General features: G+C 46.3%; 1 protein-coding gene across 2 annotated transcripts in view; it reads right to left on the reverse strand.

Annotated features, from left to right (window-relative positions):
• WWC1 (WW and C2 domain containing 1) overlaps positions 1 to 18,699 on the reverse strand; it is a 75,241-nt gene extending 56,542 nt beyond the window's left edge. For both annotated transcript variants that reach the window (XM_064458949.1, XM_064458947.1), the window contains exon 1: positions 18,209 to 18,699. In XM_064458949.1, coding sequence (XP_064315019.1) covers positions 18,209 to 18,327 — 119 coding nt within the window. In that variant the 5' untranslated portion in view covers positions 18,328 to 18,699. The remainder of the gene's footprint in view (positions 1 to 18,208) is intronic.
• Positions 18,700 to 20,257: the final 1,558 nt, after the last annotated feature.

Raw genomic sequence — 20,257 nt, forward strand, 5'->3', positions numbered from 1 at the left:
TTCAATTGGCTTCATCCCCATAGCATGTCTCTATCCTAAGGGAAGACCCATTTGAAGGAATTCCATACCTTATGCTACACTTTCAAAGGGATGTACTCAGCACTGGATTTTCCATTTTTATCTTCTATGCATTGCCATTTAACCTCATTATTTAACATGAAATCCAGAATAGAAGGATTTTAAGCATTTGGTGCATAAGGCACAAAATATTTAGGGGCTTTGTAATAAGTCAAGCCAAATCACCTCCATTTTCACACATTTCCATTTTCCCCTTCAAGAGAGGGGAAGGAACAGAAGGCACCACACCAAGAGTTTCAGGTTTTTCTTGGAAAATATGAGTTGGACAAAATAAGCTCTTAAAATCTAGTAAAGCCCACAAAAACCTAGCAAGGTACAGTAGGAAATCATATCTTTATGCCTTATTGAGCCTCAGCATCTGCTCATCTGTAACAGGGTATTTTCTTCCTTTCAGTTTTCAATGCAGGGTATGTAACTAGGAAAAGAAAATTGTGTACATATCCCTATGATCTCACAAAATAAGCCCTCCTTGTAGAGCAACCTAGCAAAGAAGTCACAGGATCTGCAGGCGCTTTAAGGCACAAGACATTTCACTCCTGAGATTTTCTTGCAGGGGACAAAATGCCCCGGGTCACCAGGGACATCAGCCAGGGCACACCCTGACTTGCCAGGAGGAATGGGACACGAGGCAACATTACTTTCCAAAAAGCCACACTTAAGAGCCAAGTTAATTAGCAACTCAGTTGCTGTGTGCAACTTTTTTTTTTATACATCCACCTTGCTCACACAAGGAAGTATAACAACTTTGACTATTTAAATCACCACCATTGGATTTCCAAGCTAACACCTCCACAAGGAGATGCTGACATGTCAAGAGGTGTCAAATTCCAGAACAGGATTTCTCTCTATACATTTAGTGTGATCTCATCTCCAGTTACCTTAAACAGGACCTTGTCTTGAAATTTAGAGAGCAAGGTTCTGAAAAACAATTACTTCAGGGCCAGCCTTCTCTATGCACAATCCAAATCCTGTGTAGCTGACATTATTAGAAAAGACACCCTTGCCCAGCTTACGTCAGTCATGTTTTCCCTTCTTCCACCCATCCAAAAAAAAGGAAAAATGTGTTTTCGTTTTTGTTTTCAGACAGTGTAAAATACTTTCTTCCCCTCTGTGATCCCTCAATAACATTTTTTCCCCATAACTATCAGCTTTCATAGCCTTTGTAGCTGCCAAAGGATAAGAAGCAACTGAATGAGTAAAAATCCCATATTAAGTCTTTCTCAGTAAAACCCAGTATTTGTAGCAAGATACTTCAGGTAAAACTAACGTAGCTGTGGAGGTGGGAATAGTCACCGGAACCAGACCTCTGCAGGTACACATACCCCCTGCAAGAGGGCTTGGGGCAGACACCAAGGAGTACAGCCTGCACACACCGTATGCACTGCTCTCCTATCAAATTATGCTGGGCACTGTGCAAACAACCAGTTGCCTGATCTCGCCTCAGCCTTGTTTATAACTTACTGAAGCTGTCAGAACACAGTCATCACTGTTGCTCAAGGCAATTGCATAAAATCTCAGCTATTCATTTACACCCCTCTTTTTCAGTCAAAACTATGTTTAATGGATCTGACATTGTGCCTTATAGCACCATACAGATGGTCTTAAGCAAGCCATCGCAAGAGCTCAGAGGTTTGAAATTTTCTGCTTCAAAGTGCTACTTCACCATCAGCACCTGAATAAGATGCAACTCTCATACCAGTAATTTTTTCAGAGTCTCACTGTATTATCCTTTTTATTCATTTCTACCCAAAAACGAATCTATACCATCAATGCAGAGTTCTCAACATGTATACTAGCTCAGCTAAATAAATCATTACCCATAGTTCAGCTTGTCTGCAAAGAACAAGCTGAAATTCTCTGGCAAACAAAATATTCCTGTTGCCCTTGTCTAGTATCTTTAAGCTAACCTACAGACTGATCCAGAGGACCAACCTGGTAAGTTACAAAATCAGTGATGAAACTGCAAAACTATTGGTAGAGGTCTGTGAACACTCCTCTTTTGCATCACTAATATCTTTTATTCAGTGTCCTTCTAATAATTGCCAAATCAATGGGATAAACAGATGCTTCTACTGTTCCAGACCAGAGGAAAAAAAGGACAGTGATACTGCAGAAACTGGAGCACCTGGGATGAAGGAAATGAGACACTGAAATTCTGTAACAGTATTTCAGTGAAAAATGTTGAGTGTTTTGCTAGGCTACCAAGCAACAACATGCTGAGCAAGGCTAGCACTCAGGTAAAATGGTGCCTTCAGTTATGCATGCAGAAGATACAGGGAGGACATCCAGAAGGAAACATACATCTTTTTAGGTGTCACCTTTGCAGTGTCACAGCAGATGGAATTACAGCCCGCAGCACTAAGAAGGCATCAATCTGATATTTAAGCTGTCTTCTTTGAAAGAAACTGCAAGTGACACGGCTGCCTTGCTGAACCCATGCTCACCTGCAGTGCCAGGCAAGCACAGCATAAATGCTCTGACTGCAGCTCAGGAGCAAGCCATGACTTCTAGCTAGGGGAACAGTGTTTTGCAGGAAGGTCACTCCAACCCAACAGGTCACTGCTGCAAAAGATTGTCCTTGGGCCATTTCAAATTACTGTAGCAGCAGAAACTGTGTCCAGAAAAAGGGAGAGCATTTTTCTGTGTGCCAGCTAGCTTAGTGAGGAGACGGATGTGGACCAGGGCTGGAGGAACGGCCACCTGCTGTGGTGGGAAAGCTCAGACATTCCCCAGCCTGCTCCAGCCCTGCCAGTGGGGCTTGAGCTCAGCCCCACAGCTAGACCTCCAGCAGCATGAGAGGGCAAGATTAAATGATGCACCACAGCCACAACCAAGCTCTAGGGCAAAGCTTTTTAGCTTTTTCCACCAGTAAATGTACAAGTGGTTACAATACTGCAAGCAATGGTTCACTGTTCTCTTTTGAGATGGATCCAGAGGCAAATCACTTATGGCTACTAAAACAGGAGGGTGGGGGAGGAATAAAATTCACATCCCATCCAGCCTCTATCTGAGCAATACTCATTTAAAAAGTGAGGTTTATTAATAAATTAAACCCTTCTATTTTTCCTTATTAACATGTAATACAAAATACTGGCATAAAACCAGCTGATACAGCCTCACAGTAATCAGAAACATTATGCCTCACACATCAGCTATTTCTCTGTCTGCACCTGAACTGCTTGATGGGCCAAGTACCTACCATATAAAGCCAAGAAGTCACCCACGCAGGGTTCAGTCAAAGAAGGACTGGATTTGTTTACCCCAGTTTTGTCCTTTCTATGGAACTAAACTAATTTATATTCTTCAAGTAGCCAGTGCTGCATTTTCATCTCCTTACACGACTAGCCACCAGCTTAGATGCACTGATGCTCTAACATGGCAGACGACAACAAATTCTCAGTGCTCTTTGCAAAAGCAACAACTTTTCACAGTTACCTGGAAACGTTATTTCAAATCAACTGAAGTACAGCTTTGTGCAGCAGAGCCCCCAAGCACCAAAGGGACATCACCTCTGCTACGTGCCTCCCTGATCAAGACAGCAATAGGGAATCTAGGGCTCCTCTGATCACCAACAAGCAGAACCTACCTATGACCAGATGAGAAAAAACAAGTAGACAGGACTAAAAGGGCAATTTGTTACACCTGTACCAGACAGAAAAATGCATGTGCAGTCCTTAGTGAATTGAGTGCACTGCCCTGTTTTCTTGTTCAGTTGAATCAAAGCATCCCAGAAGTGGGCTGTTACAAAACAGGAGCAGGAAAGCTAAACCAGACAACACAACTTTCAAAGAGGGACTAAGCCCAGCAGGGAGGAAAGAACATGAGAACTTTGCCAGCTTTTCCCATCCAGCATGGATGTACTTTATATTCGTCCCAATGCAAAACTGATGCACAAAGGAGAAAGAGCTCATAAAGCCATAAAAAGGAGCGATTCCAAAATGAGCCATCAGGAACACCAAGGGAGAACACAGTAAGAAACACTTTGTGATGGTCCACATACAAGAACAAACCACAGCTTTCTCAAAGGCTAAACAGAGAATTTAGGTTGATTAACTGAACACACTTAGGTCCAGTTGTAAGAACTGAGCAGGACTTTAATCCAAAAAAACCAAAATATGGTTCTTTAGTAGCTGACCCTAGCAATACAGAAAAACCTGCCATCAGAGAAGTCCAGTGCTACCTGGCCACCAGTCTGCTGCACAAGCAGAGCAGCTGGTGATTCTAAAGAGGACACAGGCCTCCTGGGAAAGGACCCCGAGGAAGGCAAGGGCAGGCACAGAGCACATAACAATTGCATAACAAGTCCCAGCCTTATCTTATCATGCTAGTGTGAGAGGCATACATTGAACTCCATTTTTCAGCAAGCTGCCTGTCAGTCGCTGTCCCATTTCCAGAGTATCATTTAGTTCGATGACTGAAGAGCAAGGTAAATCAGTTGCATCACCCCACCCTATGCAGAAACTCTGCATTGTCACAGAGCACTCACCAGCCATAACAACCCAAGCTGCAAGAAACAGTTATTCTATAGCAGTATTTTTCGCCATTCATGATGTTGGAAGATGTATACTTTTCCTACAATACTTAAACTTTTGAAAACCAAAAGCATCAGCAACAGTACACTTTTTTTTTTTAGTGTTACATGAAGAACTGAGGCTACGTCCTTTAAAGGCGATTCACTTCACTTGTACAAAGGCTATTTTCTTTCAGACATCGGCACTCCAAACTATATTACTCATCTGCCTCCTCCCTCACCTAAAGAACATAAAAACTTAGACAAAGGTATTTGACATTAAAATCAGTTGGAAAAAAACATCCTAACAAGTTTCCGAGTCTATTATCATGATAAGCTTTACAATATTTCTTGCAAGTCTCTGCTTCACGTTTTTCTCAAGACTTACTGATTATCCTAACAAAATAATGCCCAAAGCACACTAAAAATCTTTTAACAGAGTGAAAATTAGAGTATCAGATCTATTACACCACCCAGCCTTTCCCCTCCACTGGAGATGCATTAGAGCCTTTGGACATCTCATTTCAACAAGAAGGTTATTTAGTTCTGGAGTTTGGAGTAAAGTATTTAATCGCTAAAGGATTTGCAAATTACACATGAATATGCATGTAGCACTTCTCACCATGACATAAATCCTATTGTATATTTATGAATGGATTGCTTTGCCTCTAGCTTCTACATTTATATAAACACAGGTTTTAATCTTCAATTCTTTCCTCCATCCCTTCTTTTCAAGGAGTTGCTTAAACAAATTTGCATTTTTGGAATCTATTATCTACAGCGTATTTCTTGCCCTTTTTTTTTTTTTTAATTCTCTAAACCAGCTTCTCCCATCAGGCAAAATGCTTACCTTACAAAAGGCCTTAAAGAGCCTCTAAGCATAGCCATAAGAGAACTAAGCAACAACATTATACAGCTGTGAGATAAAAAGTAGAAGCAACAACCACTGGCAAAAGGCATGCTCTGAGCATCAATGCTGGGGCCACAAAGGCATGAAAAATGACAGGTCAACAGCTTCCTTCAACTGCAAAGACACTAGCTAAGGGAAAGTAAACCCTCCATAAGCATCCAGAAGGCAACATAAATAAAGCTCTTATTGTAAAATCCTTAATTCCTACTGACATAAGTCTATTATTCCCTGCACCTTTCACCAGATATCTAGGCTGGTCATGAAACAGCTGGATCAAAGCAGCATTTCAGCCTGTCTTCAACAACATATTTGGTAAGAGGCACTATTGTCATTTAGAGAGGTGTTGCCACACATCTGCCCAACTACTCCAGGGAAGTAATTCAAACAATAATACCTTTAAAGGTCATTGTTAAAATTATTTAATTTATTTTGCTGCAAATCTATTCTGTAATAAATCTGATTGTGAAGAAACACTTACCAACATGCAGCACTCCATCAGAAGCAAGTGTCACAGGCATATTTCAATGTAGAATGATTACGGGTGTGAATTACCACTGGGACTCTTCTCATTTTTGTTACTACACAAAAAACCCTAAACACCAAGGAGTTAACTACACCAGCTGCCTTTCTCTTTCAAGGACTTGGTGTCACATGGCTCTGTCCAGAAAACCAGAGTGGCCTCAAGTCCCAGTCCCCATCTCACTGCCTCGCAGTAGAGAGCACAAGGGCTCTAGCAGCAGCCACAGAGACACGATGGGATGTAGCCTGACACAAGACCAATTCCTCCCACCCCCAAATAGTCACTGCCTGTTCACATATCTAAACCAGGCTGCGAACTGCAGCATGTTCAGCTGCAACAATGTCTTCATCCAACAGCTGAGGTATCTTTTCCTGATGGGAAGGAAGAACCACCACAGCAGGACCAATCAAAACCCACAGTAACCACACTGGAAAGGCCGCCAGCCCATCTAATCTACTGAAGATGCAACACAACTTGTCAGGACCACCATCAAAACTTCAGGAGCCTGTCTCTGGGAAACAAAATAAACCAGGAAGCACTATGGGATATTAGCTACAGACTGCTGGACAAGTAGAGAATAAAGAAGCGAAAATTCAACACAGAACATTTGCTTTAGGGATAAGAGTGGCATTTACAAAGGAAGTGTGAAAAGCCTGAGTGGATGACACTGTCACCAGTTCAGCTGCAAGTTTGTCTTTGCAAACTGACATTTTTTTCCATGCAGCCCTTTTGCAAATGACTGAGCCAGGTTCCTTGGCCACATTCCTCTCTTTCCACCCACACATTCTTCTCCTAAAAAGAAGTCTTTAAAAGACAGTGAGAAGTAGTGCCCAAGGAGAATAAGAGATCAGGCAAGCAAACAACATATGCTTTAAGAAAGTATTTACATTCAGGTTATGCTTCCCTTAGCATCAAGCAAAGACCATGGTGGCAGATACCTTCTAAACTGAATTACCAGTGTGCCAGTTACATGAGAAACTTGCAATGCCATATGATAGTGTCTGAATAATTAACAGATTATATATGACATTAGATCTACCTTTATTCAGAATTATAGACCACCTCAGCTGAGAAGATACCACATTGATACTTGACAAACTGGATTTAATTAAATCTGGAAGCTTCTACATTCAAATTTAAAAGGCAAAAAATACAGAAGTCCAGAAGTCTAAGATATCTTGCAAAACCTTGGTACCACAGAAAGCCATGGGATATAGTAGCACCCATGACATTTCACTTTCCTGCATAAATAGGGTAAAATAAGACAGTCACTGAGGACTTAAGGCGATCTCTTTACCAGACAAATCTGCCTATTTCTAGAACACTTGAAAACTTACTTTTTCAGAAGTAGCTGTTAAACAGCCTAAAACCTTCTATGTGTGTGTCCACATAAGAAATAATGAGTCAATGTCCCATCAAGGCTACAGGTTGTTTAACTCTGATGCTTAGATCTTGCGGTGTGAGACTTGCTAGTGACATCAGAAAAGAAAAATTGCAAAGCTTACTGCCTTGCTGGCTGACAAGCTATTTTGGTTAGCTAGATGTAGAGGTAAGTTAAAGGAATTTCAAAAAAATAAACCAGTGGGTGAAATGACAACTGAACTGGAGAGAGAGACAGGATGTTGAGATGTTGAGAAATGTTGAATAATATACTGAACTGAAGAGTTTAACCTCCTTATTCTCTACAGGGTTAACACACACCACTAACCAAATACACCTGAGCATCACCACACACATGCTCCAAAGTCTGTTCAAAGTGTTGATTTCAAGTTTAACCATGCCAAAGTTCTGTGATACAAAAATGTTAAGAATTTTTTTAAAAACACAATTCAATATGAAAAGCTCATCTTAACACTATTACAGGTACATGCTAATATATATACATGCTAATTTAGATAAGCCCTCACCCTTTTGTCTTAAAAATACTTCCTTTTCATACCAAGTTCTTCCTTGAGAAAAGTTTCCATCTCTGCTATACAGGAATTCATTAAGGGCTACAGCAGTCAATGAAGCTGCATCATTAGTATCACTCCACTAGTCACAGGGAGCATCTGGAAAAATCCTAAAAAGAACACAGAAGTTGCCGTGGCAGCAGAGACCTTCCAAAGAAGGAAGAGACCTTCTAAAGAAGATCTCTTGCTAGCTGAGCCACTCTCTTCCCATCAAAACAGCAAAAGTCATACGCAGCAACCAGAAAACTCAACCAAGTCACACAGATGCCGAGGAACAGAAGTGGCACCATTCTGAACAAACGTCAGGTCTGAACAGCAAAAGCCTGTCTACAGAGCATTGCAACAGTCTAACAGCTGTTAAAAATGAGAGCAGCATCACTAATTGAGCATGTACCTTACCCTGTGTGCACTGTTGCAGTGGTACTGTCACATATCTTACATCACTCTAATCTTCAAAAAGGGCAAGGAGAACGACCCCGGAAACCATAGGCCAGTCAGCCTCACCTCCATTGCTGGAAAGGTGATGGAGCAGTACATCACGGAGGTCATCTCCAGGCATGTAGAAGACAAGAAGGTTATCAGAAACAGTCAACATGGATTCACCAAGGGAAGATCATGCTTGACCAACCTGATAGCCTTCTATGATGGCGTGACTGGCTGGGTCAACGAAGGGAGAGCAGTGGATGTTGTCTATCTTGACTTCAGTAAGGCATTCGACACTGTCTCCCATAGCATCCTCACAGGCAAGCTAAGGAAGTGTGGGTTAGATGAGAGGACAGTGAGGAGGACAGAGAACTGGCTGAACAACAGAACTCAGAGGGTCGTGATCAATGGGGCAGAGTCTGGATGGAGGCCTATCACTAATGGTGTTCCCCAGAGGTCTGTGCTGGGTCCAGTCCTGTTCAATATATTCATCAGTGACCTGGATGAAGGCATAGAGTGTAACCTCAAGCAAGTTCGCTGATGATACCAAGCTGGGAGGAGTGGCTGGTACACCAGAAGGCTGTGCTGCCATCCAGCGAGACCTAGACAGGCTGGAGACAGCTGGGCCGAGGGGAACCTGATGAAATTCAATAAGGGCAAGTGCAAGGTCCTGCACCTGGGGAACAACCCCATGCACCAGTGCAGGCTGGGGGCTGACCTGCTGGAAAGCAGCTCTGTTGAGGAGGACCTGGAAGTGCTGGTGGACAGCAAGATGACCATGAGCCAGCAATGCGCCCTTGTGGCGAAGAAGGCCAACGGGGTCCCTGGGTGCATTAAAAGGAGTATGGCCAGCAGGGCCTCTACTCTGCCTTAGTGAGGCCACACCTGTAATACTGTGTGCAGTTCTGGGCCCTCCAGTTTAAGAAGTATGTGGAACTGCTGGAGCAAGTCTAGCGGAGAGCTACCAAGATGATCAGGGGACTGGGGCATCTCCCTTATGAGGAAAGGCTGAGAGACCTGGGTTTGTTTAGCCTGGACAAGAGAAGACTGAAGGGGGATCTCATCAGTGCTTATAAATATCTAAAGGGTGGGTGTCAAGAGGATGGAACTGGACTCTTTTCAACAGTGCCCAATGACAGGAGAAGGGGCAATGGGCACAAGTTGGAACACTGCAAGTTCCACTTAAATATGAGAAAAAACTTCTTTCCTGCAAGGGTGACAGAGCAGTGACACAGGCTGCCCAGGGAGGTTGTGGGGTCTCCTACCCCGGAGACATTCAAAACCCACCTGGATGCATTCCTGTGCCCCCTGCTCTAGGTGTCCTTGCTCAAGCAGGGGGGTTGGACAGGATGATCTCCAGAGGTCCCTTCCAACCCCTACCATTCTCTGATTTTGTGATCAGTGACATAAGACGCAGAAGCACAGCACACACATGCTGCCTCTGAAATCCTAATAGACCCTCAGTGAACTACAGGAGCCCTATGGAGATGGCTGAAGATCTGCCCTCAGGGAAAGGAGCACAGGGGTTAGCAGAGGTTTCACCTTTAGAACACAATGAAACATCAGGTGCACTACTGCAATGCAAGCAATGAGGAGCCCACCCTCACCTGACCACCCCTCCCTGCCAGCCCAGAACAAGAGCTGCCTGCTACCCACTCCCATCCACATACCTCCTCCCTTGCATTTCAGTAGCTGCAGAGCAAGCTGATTCTACCAATTGAATATGATAAACTCCACCTCCCAAAGGGGTTACTAAGAGCTTCTCTGTAGCCTGAGTCAGGCTGACTGACCCAGCACTACCGAGGACAGGCCACCAACCTGAGACACTTCACAGGAAACAGACTGGATAATTTGCAGAGCTGCATCACATGTGAGAGTCAAATACTTTACATTATCAACCCCACCCAAATTCCCTTTGAGATAATTTGGATACGCAGCTCAAACATATTCAATCTTTCAAACAGTCCAACTATGAGAACTTCGATTGGTCAGGTTTAGGTGCCACGGTCCAACAGACTGCTGCTGCCAACCTGTGATGCCAACCTGCCTGAGCACCTTGAAGGATGTCCCACAGGTTTCGTGCACTGGATGGTTTGGAGGCTGCATGGGCAAGGGGACAACCTGCACAGCTAGGCCACCAGTCTTCTAGCAGCTGCAGCGGCTCAGATGCCATGTGAAATCAAAAGTTGTGCCTGGCACAAGCAAAATTACATACAGAGTTATCCACAGCACAGCTTTATAGAGCAGTTCTTGGACTTACCTATGTTTTCTTGTGCTGCTCTAAGGGTTCAGAAGATTATTTTGCTCACTGCTGTTCTGCAGGGCATCCTCCCTGTCATAGGGTTGTGAAGGATGAAATAGCAGAGAGCCCCCTCCTTGGCCGGGGACTGCCCGTGTTCTGAGTACAAGGCTGTTAAGGCAGTTGCAAATCACATACGAGAAATTTGCAAGTTGGTGCAGGGTCATTTAAGCAATAGTTACACTTATATTTTAGTTCAAAATAGTTATGTGACCACCTTATATGTCAACTCTGCATGGAGCAGATATGAATGACTGCCTCTCGCAAGTCAATACTGTTTATTGTGTGCTTTAAATCAATAAAGCTTTCCTCCACAGAGTAAGTTCTTCTAAAACACTGATTAGGCATTTGAGGAAAACTAAATAGTTTCACTGAACAATACCATTAGTCCTGAAACATCAGCTTCACATCCCAGCCAGAAAGCACTTTGTCAGAACTAATTAATCCCCACAGCACCTCTATAAGATTGAGAAAGCAATTCATCTGTTTTTTAAATGTGTTGGGTACTTATGTTGCAAAACATCGTGGCTGGGGTGGAAGCTGTAAGAACCAGTATAAACAGAGAACAAACCAAGCCAGCAGAACCCATCCAAATGCACAAAAAACCAGAGAATACTGACAGCTGTAGGATTTGGCTTCTTTGCATCTTCCTGTTACACACCAAACCTCCTGTGACTATTCAGAGAGTCTTCCAGATGTCACTTGACTGGATGAGTGGCAGTGAAAAGCAGTTATTATTCTATTGGGAGCAGTTTTGTCTGTTGTTTGTTCAGCCAATTATCTATGCATGTACCTTAAAAGCGAGGGGGGAGCAGTAACCTTAGGCTCTGTGAACAAGAACTCTGGGCTTTATTCGCGCAGTTAAAGCTAAGTCTTCATTACCACAAGCAAAGCACGTAACCCTACTAAACAGGTCTCATGAATGGCAACCAGCCAGCATAAAAATTACTTCTCTCCAAGGAAGTGGTCAATCAACATAGCTCTCATATGTGTATCTAGTAGCATTAGCCCACATACCTCCACCTGACTTTGCCTAGCTGCTACGATCCCCCTTTATTAATTTATTTTTTCAGCTAGCCCTTGCCCTGCTGGTGGGGCACTCAAGGCCACCAGGTTCAGGCAGCCAGCCCCTGCCCAGGGAGAACATCAGCAAGGCTTTCCCAAGTCAGCTGTATGATTTCTCCCCCCTCTTTCAGAAAGACTTGAAGTTGTTCCATATTTGGCACAAGCGAATGTCAAGCCCAGAACATTTCAATCCTGGCAGAGAGCAAGATCAGCAGAGACTCCATAAGGCATGCAGGAACGTGTTGTGGGGCGGTGACACTCCTCGGCATGCTGAGCAGAGTGCAAGGCTAGCCCTTGGCAGTGTGCAGTCACCTTCAGGAGCACAGAATATGAATCAATCATTTACTAATAGATTCAACCAGTAACTGAAGTAAGAGCCCAGTCTGAAAAGGCAGTGTGGCAGGTCAGTGATAGGACCATCCTCAGCCACCTAGCACACATCACTTCTTTATGTACAACTTATTTCATTAAAGTTTTTTTGACAAGTCTTCCCATGTCTTCGAAGAAATTTTTTGGCACAAGTTAGAGGAATTTAAATCAGATTAAATCAGAAAAGCTCACTGCAAACTCATCTTCCCATAAGTGTGCTAGCTATGAAGGCAACAGTGTGAATTACAACTTTAGTAGACACTCTACCCCACTGCTGGTTTCATCTGGGCTCTAGCAAGAGAAAATCCACTCTTCCTGTAAAACTCGATCAGAAATCACAGGGCAAAGCTAAGCACCTCCAGCTGGCAGAGCGCCCAACCAGGTTAAGTGCCTGGGGACAACTTCACAAGTGCACCCTCAGCAGCATTCCCAGGTTGCCACCAGAGCCAGCCCTACTCCCACACCTCCTGCTCAGCCCCAGCTATGCCAGCACAAGTTTCTGCACAAGCGTACACAACCTGGATCAACTGTTTCTGTAAAATAAACCCAGACAGTAAAATCACATTTTTTGGCCAGACCTGCTTCTGGACTTCATTCCCTGCAGTAATACAGAATTTTACTCTGGCAGCAGCGCTTAAGGTGCCCCATCAGCACCACCACCACCGAGCACCCTCCCCAGGTGACCAACACAGCAGCCACCTCTCACCTGCCATACCCACATCTTCTGGGATTTACTAGCCAATTTTCTGCCATTCCACCGGATGGAGATCAAGAAAACTACTTCAATATGAAAATACGTGACCTACATAGGGGTGAAATTGTTGATCCCCTTGCCAAATAAGTTTACAGTCATTGGCAGTGTCACTAAGTTCACAATCCCTCAGTCTGAGGCAAAATTAAAGGGATGATCTTGTAAGCAAGACACCTTGCCAGAGCAGAAGATGAAGCTCAACCTACATATTTCTAAACAATGTGATTTACAGAGATTTCTTCAAAAGCAACTCTGATCTTTTAAGACTCAGAATTCCCCAAGATGCATGAAAAAAGCTCCAGAGCTCAACAAATCTTCAAGTTTTTTTTTCATGTTCCATAGAGAATATAACGCTTTTAGTAGCTCTAAAATCATTGCCAACATCCTCTCACTACACAATATGTGCGTACCACACTTTTAGCAGTGATGCCCTTGTTAAAAAGCATCATAGCTGTTGTTTCCAGCTACCCTCCCCCGTTCAAAGTGAGTTTACAGAATGCAGGGGGGAAAAAAACCACAAATGAAATAAAGCTTGATTTTTAATAACTGAAGAGGTCTGACTGATTTCAGTTCCAACCCACTTTTTCCAGTTGCAGATGTGGCCTGTGTTAATACATCTTGGAAGACTCTTGATATTAATAAATTTTTAAAAAAAGCATCAAGTGTCACAATAATCTTAGCTGCTGTCCTTGTCTCCCTATATATAAAGCAATTTTCATTTACTGGGGAAAAAAAAATTTAAGAACAGCATCAGTCCTACACATTAAGACACCTGTTCCCAGAGATGGCACTTAGATGATTATGAAGACTGCATTTCTGTCACTCACTTCTGTACTCATGGAAAATGGTTATCAACTGCTTCTGTGGGCACATGCTGAACTGCCTGTTCTTTATAAAATATTCAGCTATTTTGGGGAATGTAAACATGAGAAAGCAATGGATTCACATACATGACAGGGTGTTTGGCTAGCTATCTATCAGTAAAGAAAGGCAACAGCAGGCATCAAACTAGCAGCCTTCAGCTGCATGACCTACACTGCTGCCAGTGATGAAAGAAAACGCTAGGGAAGAGAAACACTCCATCTTTGAGAATTTTTCTCTCCTTACGCTTACTAGTTTTCATTTACAGACAAGCACAGTTCCTTTCACTCTTGCTCCTTTTTCACTGCCCTCCCTTCTTCTAGCCTTTTTATTTTGGAGAATTCCCACATTTAATTTTCTATATTTAGTTTTATTCCAGTGATTATAGTTACACTACAGGCAAACAATCCAAGTAGTGGACAGTTACATATGAAATTTTAGCATGATGCTCACATTTCTGTATCTTTAATATAGAATGTTTGGAGACCAAGTGTGTAGAGCAGACTGGTGATAAAAAGCTTCAAGATCAGAATAAGACAAAATACTCTGCAGTATTTCACACCAAGCCTAGAAGGCAGACCTCGAGGGGCACAGCTAGATGACTGTGCTCTCTATGTGACATGCCTAGCTTTTCGTCAGTAAGATCCTCAGGCTCAGCAAACAAATATTCCTGAGTAAATAGGTGGCCCTAACTGTTTTAAATGCACAAAGACTTCCACATGTGACAACACATTAATTGGCCCTGAACCTTGCCAAACCTCTTCACCAATTCTCTTTACTAAAGCTCTACTTTGGAGGTTCAGACTAGGAATACCTCCATATGGAGCAGGAAAGGATTTCACAGAATATGGGCTTTCAGTTAATAAATGTCTCCAACCCTTTAAGTCACCAAGAGCTGTCAAGAAAAGAAGGGCCATCAACTGAGGCACTGCTGCCTCCCAAAACTGAAAACATCTCCTGCTGTTTAGTAGCTCTTAACTTAAGCTAGAAGTGCCCCTGTTTCACTAGCTTTCACTCACAACAAGAGTCCCGTGATTGGGGTAAAGTGAGAAGTTCAGTCAGCTCTACCTAAAATAACCTAGGAAAAAAAACGCTTATACCACTATGCCAGTAGAAAGAGTACAAGATTACAGGTTCCCCTAAACCCAATGTAAAGCACCGTAGGATGGCACACCCTCTGGGAACCCAGACACCCACCTCTAAACCTCATGTCTGATGACAAATGACAAATTCCTTCCCCTAGCTCAGTAAGGTTTGATCTCTTATTACATAGCATCCATGTCCTGATTTATCTAATTTCAAACAAATCCTTTCACACAGGGAAAAACACAGTAAGGGTTTTATTCACACACCCCGCACCTGGTCACTAGAACCACCTTACAGCTTTTTAACCCAAAATTCTTGCTTACAGGGTACCTTGATTCTTTTCTGTTACACCATATCACAGGTGCAGTAAAAGTTAAGTCACAAAATCCTTCAGATTATTTAACTTTAGATGATTTCCCAAAATGCTCTAACATCCACAGGCTTGCCAGGACTGCCCTGGAGTCTAATATACCCTTAAAAGGTATGAGGTAAAAGTGCTTTGACATGCAGTTGCTTCAGTCAAGATTTCAGGCATCTGAGCATCACTCAAGTCAGCTTCACAGGAAAGTGAGATGCTACCAGGTGCCAGTGACTGCCTACCAGCAAAGTCTAATGGCCCCTCTTACCAACAGCCCATCTGCAGGACTGGTGTCATGCATTACATGAAAGCTGGAAAACCACGAGCCCCACCAGCTTCACCAGCCCAGCTTTTGATTTCTTACAGTCCAAGGCCAGCTGAGGTCCCACCTTACACTCCCTGCCACCCCCTGCTGCCAACACCTCCCCCACCCCACCCCTCCACCCCTGCCATATGCCACCAGCCAGGCCAGCTCCCCTAGCAGCCTACTAAACCAACCTCAGTTAGCATGACAACAAACTTAACACCAACTGTTGTCACAAAAACAATGGGCAAGCCCATGCCCTGAAGCTAGATGGTATCCCTGTTCACATTTGTTTCCACTAAATTAAGCCAGAATGAAAGATTTAGGGAAGGTTTAAAAGCCCGTGTGTCCTATCTTTAGCTACCAGCTGTTGCTCCCCGAATAAATTCATCAGGTACCACAAAGGTACAGTCCCACCAAGAAGCAACTGGGTTCAGAACGAGCCCCAACACATACATCTTCCTCCACATCCCTCAAACTCATAGTTTTACAGCCACGTTTCTAGTGTCTATTGCTTTTTGCTGGGTAAAAGACAGCACGTGCAAGCACAGCACAGAAAGCACTGTAGCAAATACACAAACCAATCTCTCAGCTACAGCAATTTTAAAGATGACTTGTAAAAGGCTAGGCTTACAAACGTTTAAACTTTAAATAGACTGACAAAGATCAATGATCAGTGCATAAATCTAAGCTCCCTACCTCAGGGAGCAGTTATCTTATGACTTGAGCTGATCAGAAATTCCCCATCAGCTGGTTTCCACAGACAGTGGGAATTAGTTGGAAGTGAAATTTCTTTCCTGTGTGTCAGGGCAGGGTTTCAACCCATGCAAGCACATGGTCCCCCAGGTGACGAGTAAGTGTTGTGTCACATAACTGTTCTAGTGTCAGGCCAATGAACTCTTCAAAACCTTGAGCATTTTCAGCGGGAGTGTCTAACTCAGCTTGTTTTCTTGGTAGCCCTACTGGAAGATGACTCAGATGCGAAGCTTGTCAGGGCCATGTGTATTCAGGTGTATTTATGCACACAACGAATATCTCACGTGATACAAGTTATCAGTATGCGTTTGAATATTCTCCTTCAACAGCAGTGAGCAGGACAGCTCAGTACACGTGCATAAATGAGGCACCCAGTTAGTTGTTTCTGTTGGTTTTGAATCACTGAATAAGGACAGATGAGAATTTTTAGAAGCCACTATTAGGCCTATTAGATTTCTCACTTGTCTTCATTCTCTGTATCAAAATAAAGATGCCAGGAAAGCACTCCTAATTTAAGTTGGTATCGACTTATGAAGGTTAAAAAACACACATTGAAACACCGTGTTATTAGCTCTTCTTGACCACATCATCAAAACAGAAGCCTCAAACCAAGTTCCAAATCCCCAGCCAGCAGCAGGTTACATTTGTGAGCAGTATACACACGAATTATTCCTGGAATGCAAAACACTCCTTGAAATCCTGTAAAAGCAGACACTCATTCACTTCTATGCTTAACAAAAAAGCATCAAAGTAAAACTGGAAAGAAGACAAAGTACTGACATCCCACCAACAATGGAAGCCCCATCAAAGAACCAATTTCTGGGGCAAGGGAAGAAGCAAAAACAAATTCAGAAATTACACTAGCTGCCCCATAACAAAGGGGAACACTCACCATCAGATGGGGGAAGTGTGTAAAATTTATCAACAACAAACCCCATATTTAGATTGCTGGAATTTCCAGCTTATCAGGATGGATCTCTGAGCTGCTGTGTCCAGGAACTTTAGCTAACAGGGCATTAAACGGGAAATTTCGACACTTCTGATTTTAACAGCCATCCAGTTGTTGAGCTTCCTGCATGCCTGAGCTACTGTATGCTGGCTTACCATAACTGCCTCAAGCATGGAACTAGGACGTGCTAGGACAGAGCATTGCTTGGAAAATGACCTGGGTCTTGAACAGTAGACCATTTTCTGTTTCTCTCTTACTTTTTAAAGCGAGCAATAACAGAGGAAGAGCTCCTCAGAGCAAGTAGGAGCAAGAGGTAGGTGCTGGGAAGGAGGAGGCAGACAGGGGTGATCAGAAACACACCCTGAAGTCCCGACCTCCGTAATCGCCACGCTCACCAAGGCCGCAGACCTGCTGGCAGCAGCGGGCCATGATGCAGGGCGCAACCCACAGACGCCTCCCTGACGCTACTCCGTCAGTCCCCCTGGGCTCGCTACTCCGGGGAGCCTCCGCTGCTCTCCTGAGGCAAAGCCGGCTGGGCGCCCCAACCCTGCCGGGCTCCCGCCCGCGCCCCGGTCAGGCGGCAGCGCCGATGCGAGCCGCATTACAGTCACGCGTGACGGGCAGCGTGCGACGCAGACCTGCAGGAGGTCTGGAGACGGGAAAGGAGGTGGGTAGGCAGATGAGAGGACAAAACAACAACGAAAAAAAACCCTCACTGACCTCCCTCCATCCCTCGCCGCCCGAGCAGCGGGCGGGCGCCCAGCGCCCTGCCAGGGCAGCGGGTACGGCAGTGACCGTCCCGGAGGGCAGTGACCGCCCCGTCCCGCGCGGCCGTCTGGAGCCGGGGACCGCAGCAGTGACCGGCCGGGCAGCGCGGGAGCAAGGAGCGGCCGCGCTGCGGGACCGGGCCGGGCGGCAGGCACGCCTCCGGCCGCCGCCACGCCGACCCCCGGACGGGGAGCAGAGGGCCCCGGAGCGGCGGCGCCCCCCGCCCCGCCCGCCGGCCCCGCTGCCCACCTGTCGCGGGGGTCCACCCAGCTGGTGGTGCGGCTGCCGTGGTCAATGTAGTACACCTTCCCGTCGTAGTCCCGCGCCTCCTCCCATCCCTCGGGTAGCGGCAGCTCCTTCCGCGGCATCGTCCCCACCACCGGCCGCGCCGCCCTGCCCCATCCACCGCTCCGCGGCGGCGGCGGGGGCCGGCCCCGGGGCAGGGCAGGGCAGGGCAGAGCCGGGCCGGTCCTCCCCTCCGGCGGGCGGCGAAGAGCGGTGCGGGGCCCGCGCCGGCCCAGCCGCGCAGGGAGGCACCGCCGCCGCCGGGCAGCCTCACATGCCGGCCCCGAGGCGGGGGCGGGGCGCGGGGCCGGCCGAGGCGGGCCGGGCTGAGGCGGAGCCGCGGCGGGGGCGGTGCGGGGAGGGCGGCGAGCGAGCCCGCGGTCAGCCCTGCAGCGCGGGAAGCCCCGGCCCGCCCGGCTCCTCGCGCCTCCACTTCCTGCTCCGGCGGCGGCCGCCCGGCGACTCCCGGGGCGGCCCCGCCCCTTAGCCCCGCCCACCACCGGCGCCCCGGGCGGGGGACGCCGGTTCGGAGAGGCTCAGCCCGCCCCGCACGAGGGCGCCCCTTGCCGGCGAGGAGGGCGGGGCACCTGCGGGGGGGGAGCGGTGCGCGGCGGCGGCACCGCGAGTCCCCGGGGTGGGGGACTACGGGGCCAACACCAGAGGGCTGCCGGTACAACCCCTCCCTTGCACACGAGGACTCAGCTCGGCCCCTCCGAGGAGAACCACAAAATGTGGAGGATGGCTGAAAACAGGGGTCAGGGTCTGCCCGGTGCCTCCGGGGAGACCCGGGCCGTTGGGCGTAAGGGGTGCTGGCCCCACTCGGATGAGCACGGACACTCCTCCTGGACCTGGGGGACACCCCTCTGGCTGCGACATGTCCCTGGACCCCGGCCACGCAGGGACCCGGCGGCCGGCCGGGCTCCCCACGGGCATTGCCTCTGCCAGGCCGTTTGTTGGCCGTAAGCGAACAGCCGGCGGACCTGCCCGCACAGGTCTCCGCCAGGGTGACATTGGTGACTTTTCCATTTATGTGGCTTTAAGAGTGCAACCTCTTTGCAGCTGGGTGCGTAGATTCAGTCAGTCCATCGCCAGAAGGCAGGATTATAAAAACAAGTTAAGGTAGCACACGGAAGTCCCAGGTACAAGCCATAAGCTGGAGGGTGGGTGACCATGTCCATGCTGCATGGCACGTTACGCTTTCCGAAAGAGCAGCCACGGCCGTGGTTCAGCTGTCGCCAGTACGCAAACATGGCTCTGACACAGCTGCACTATGGAAGGAGCTGTGAGGACACGCCCTCCCCAGCCTTCTGTCCCCAGATTTCAGTAATTTAGGCTTGAACAGACTGCCCATGACAAAATGTCACAATAAAGGCTCATGCAATGGCATGCGATCGGATGAGCTAACGCGGATGACCTGCACAGCGTGGCGATGGGGGGAGTTCTGTCTGAGGTAGCATTTTCCCGGTGGAGCACCAGCCAACACCGGTTTCCTACTGTCAAGGGTGGGGGGAAAGAAAGAAGTTTTGTAGTGCTCCAGCCATTGAAACAGCAGAATGGAGCAGGGATCCCTGCCAAGGGCAGGGGTGGAAAAGAAAACTGGAGGATGGGAAGGGGGGAGCCATGAAGGGCTGGAGAGGAAAAGTAAACGTGAGAAAGACAGTTAGAAATAACATCTCATTTTTGTGCCAGATTTTGAGGGTAAGATAACTTCTTCCAGGCTTTCTGACAACCTGCTGGGAATTAGAACTGCTAATTCTCCAGAGGCCGAAGAAGCATGCAGTAGCAGTTGGCTGATGAAGTGGTTGAGCAGGGAAGAAAATGAAGACAAGTAAAACTGAAAGTGAAGCATTTGGAAAATAGCCTGATTTAACCCCGGTTTATCTGAAGCCAAACTTGGAGGGGGCCACTAGAGGTGTTGTTTTTATGAATAGGACCATAAACAAGGCTTTTAAATTAATAATAAAGCAAGCATAAGGGAATAAACACTGTATCTGTCCACAACTCTGAACGAAG

The sequence above is a fragment of the Phalacrocorax carbo genome, chromosome 8 (genome assembly GCF_963921805.1).
Source record: "Phalacrocorax carbo chromosome 8, bPhaCar2.1, whole genome shotgun sequence".
Lineage (NCBI taxonomy): Eukaryota > Metazoa > Chordata > Aves > Suliformes > Phalacrocoracidae > Phalacrocorax > Phalacrocorax carbo.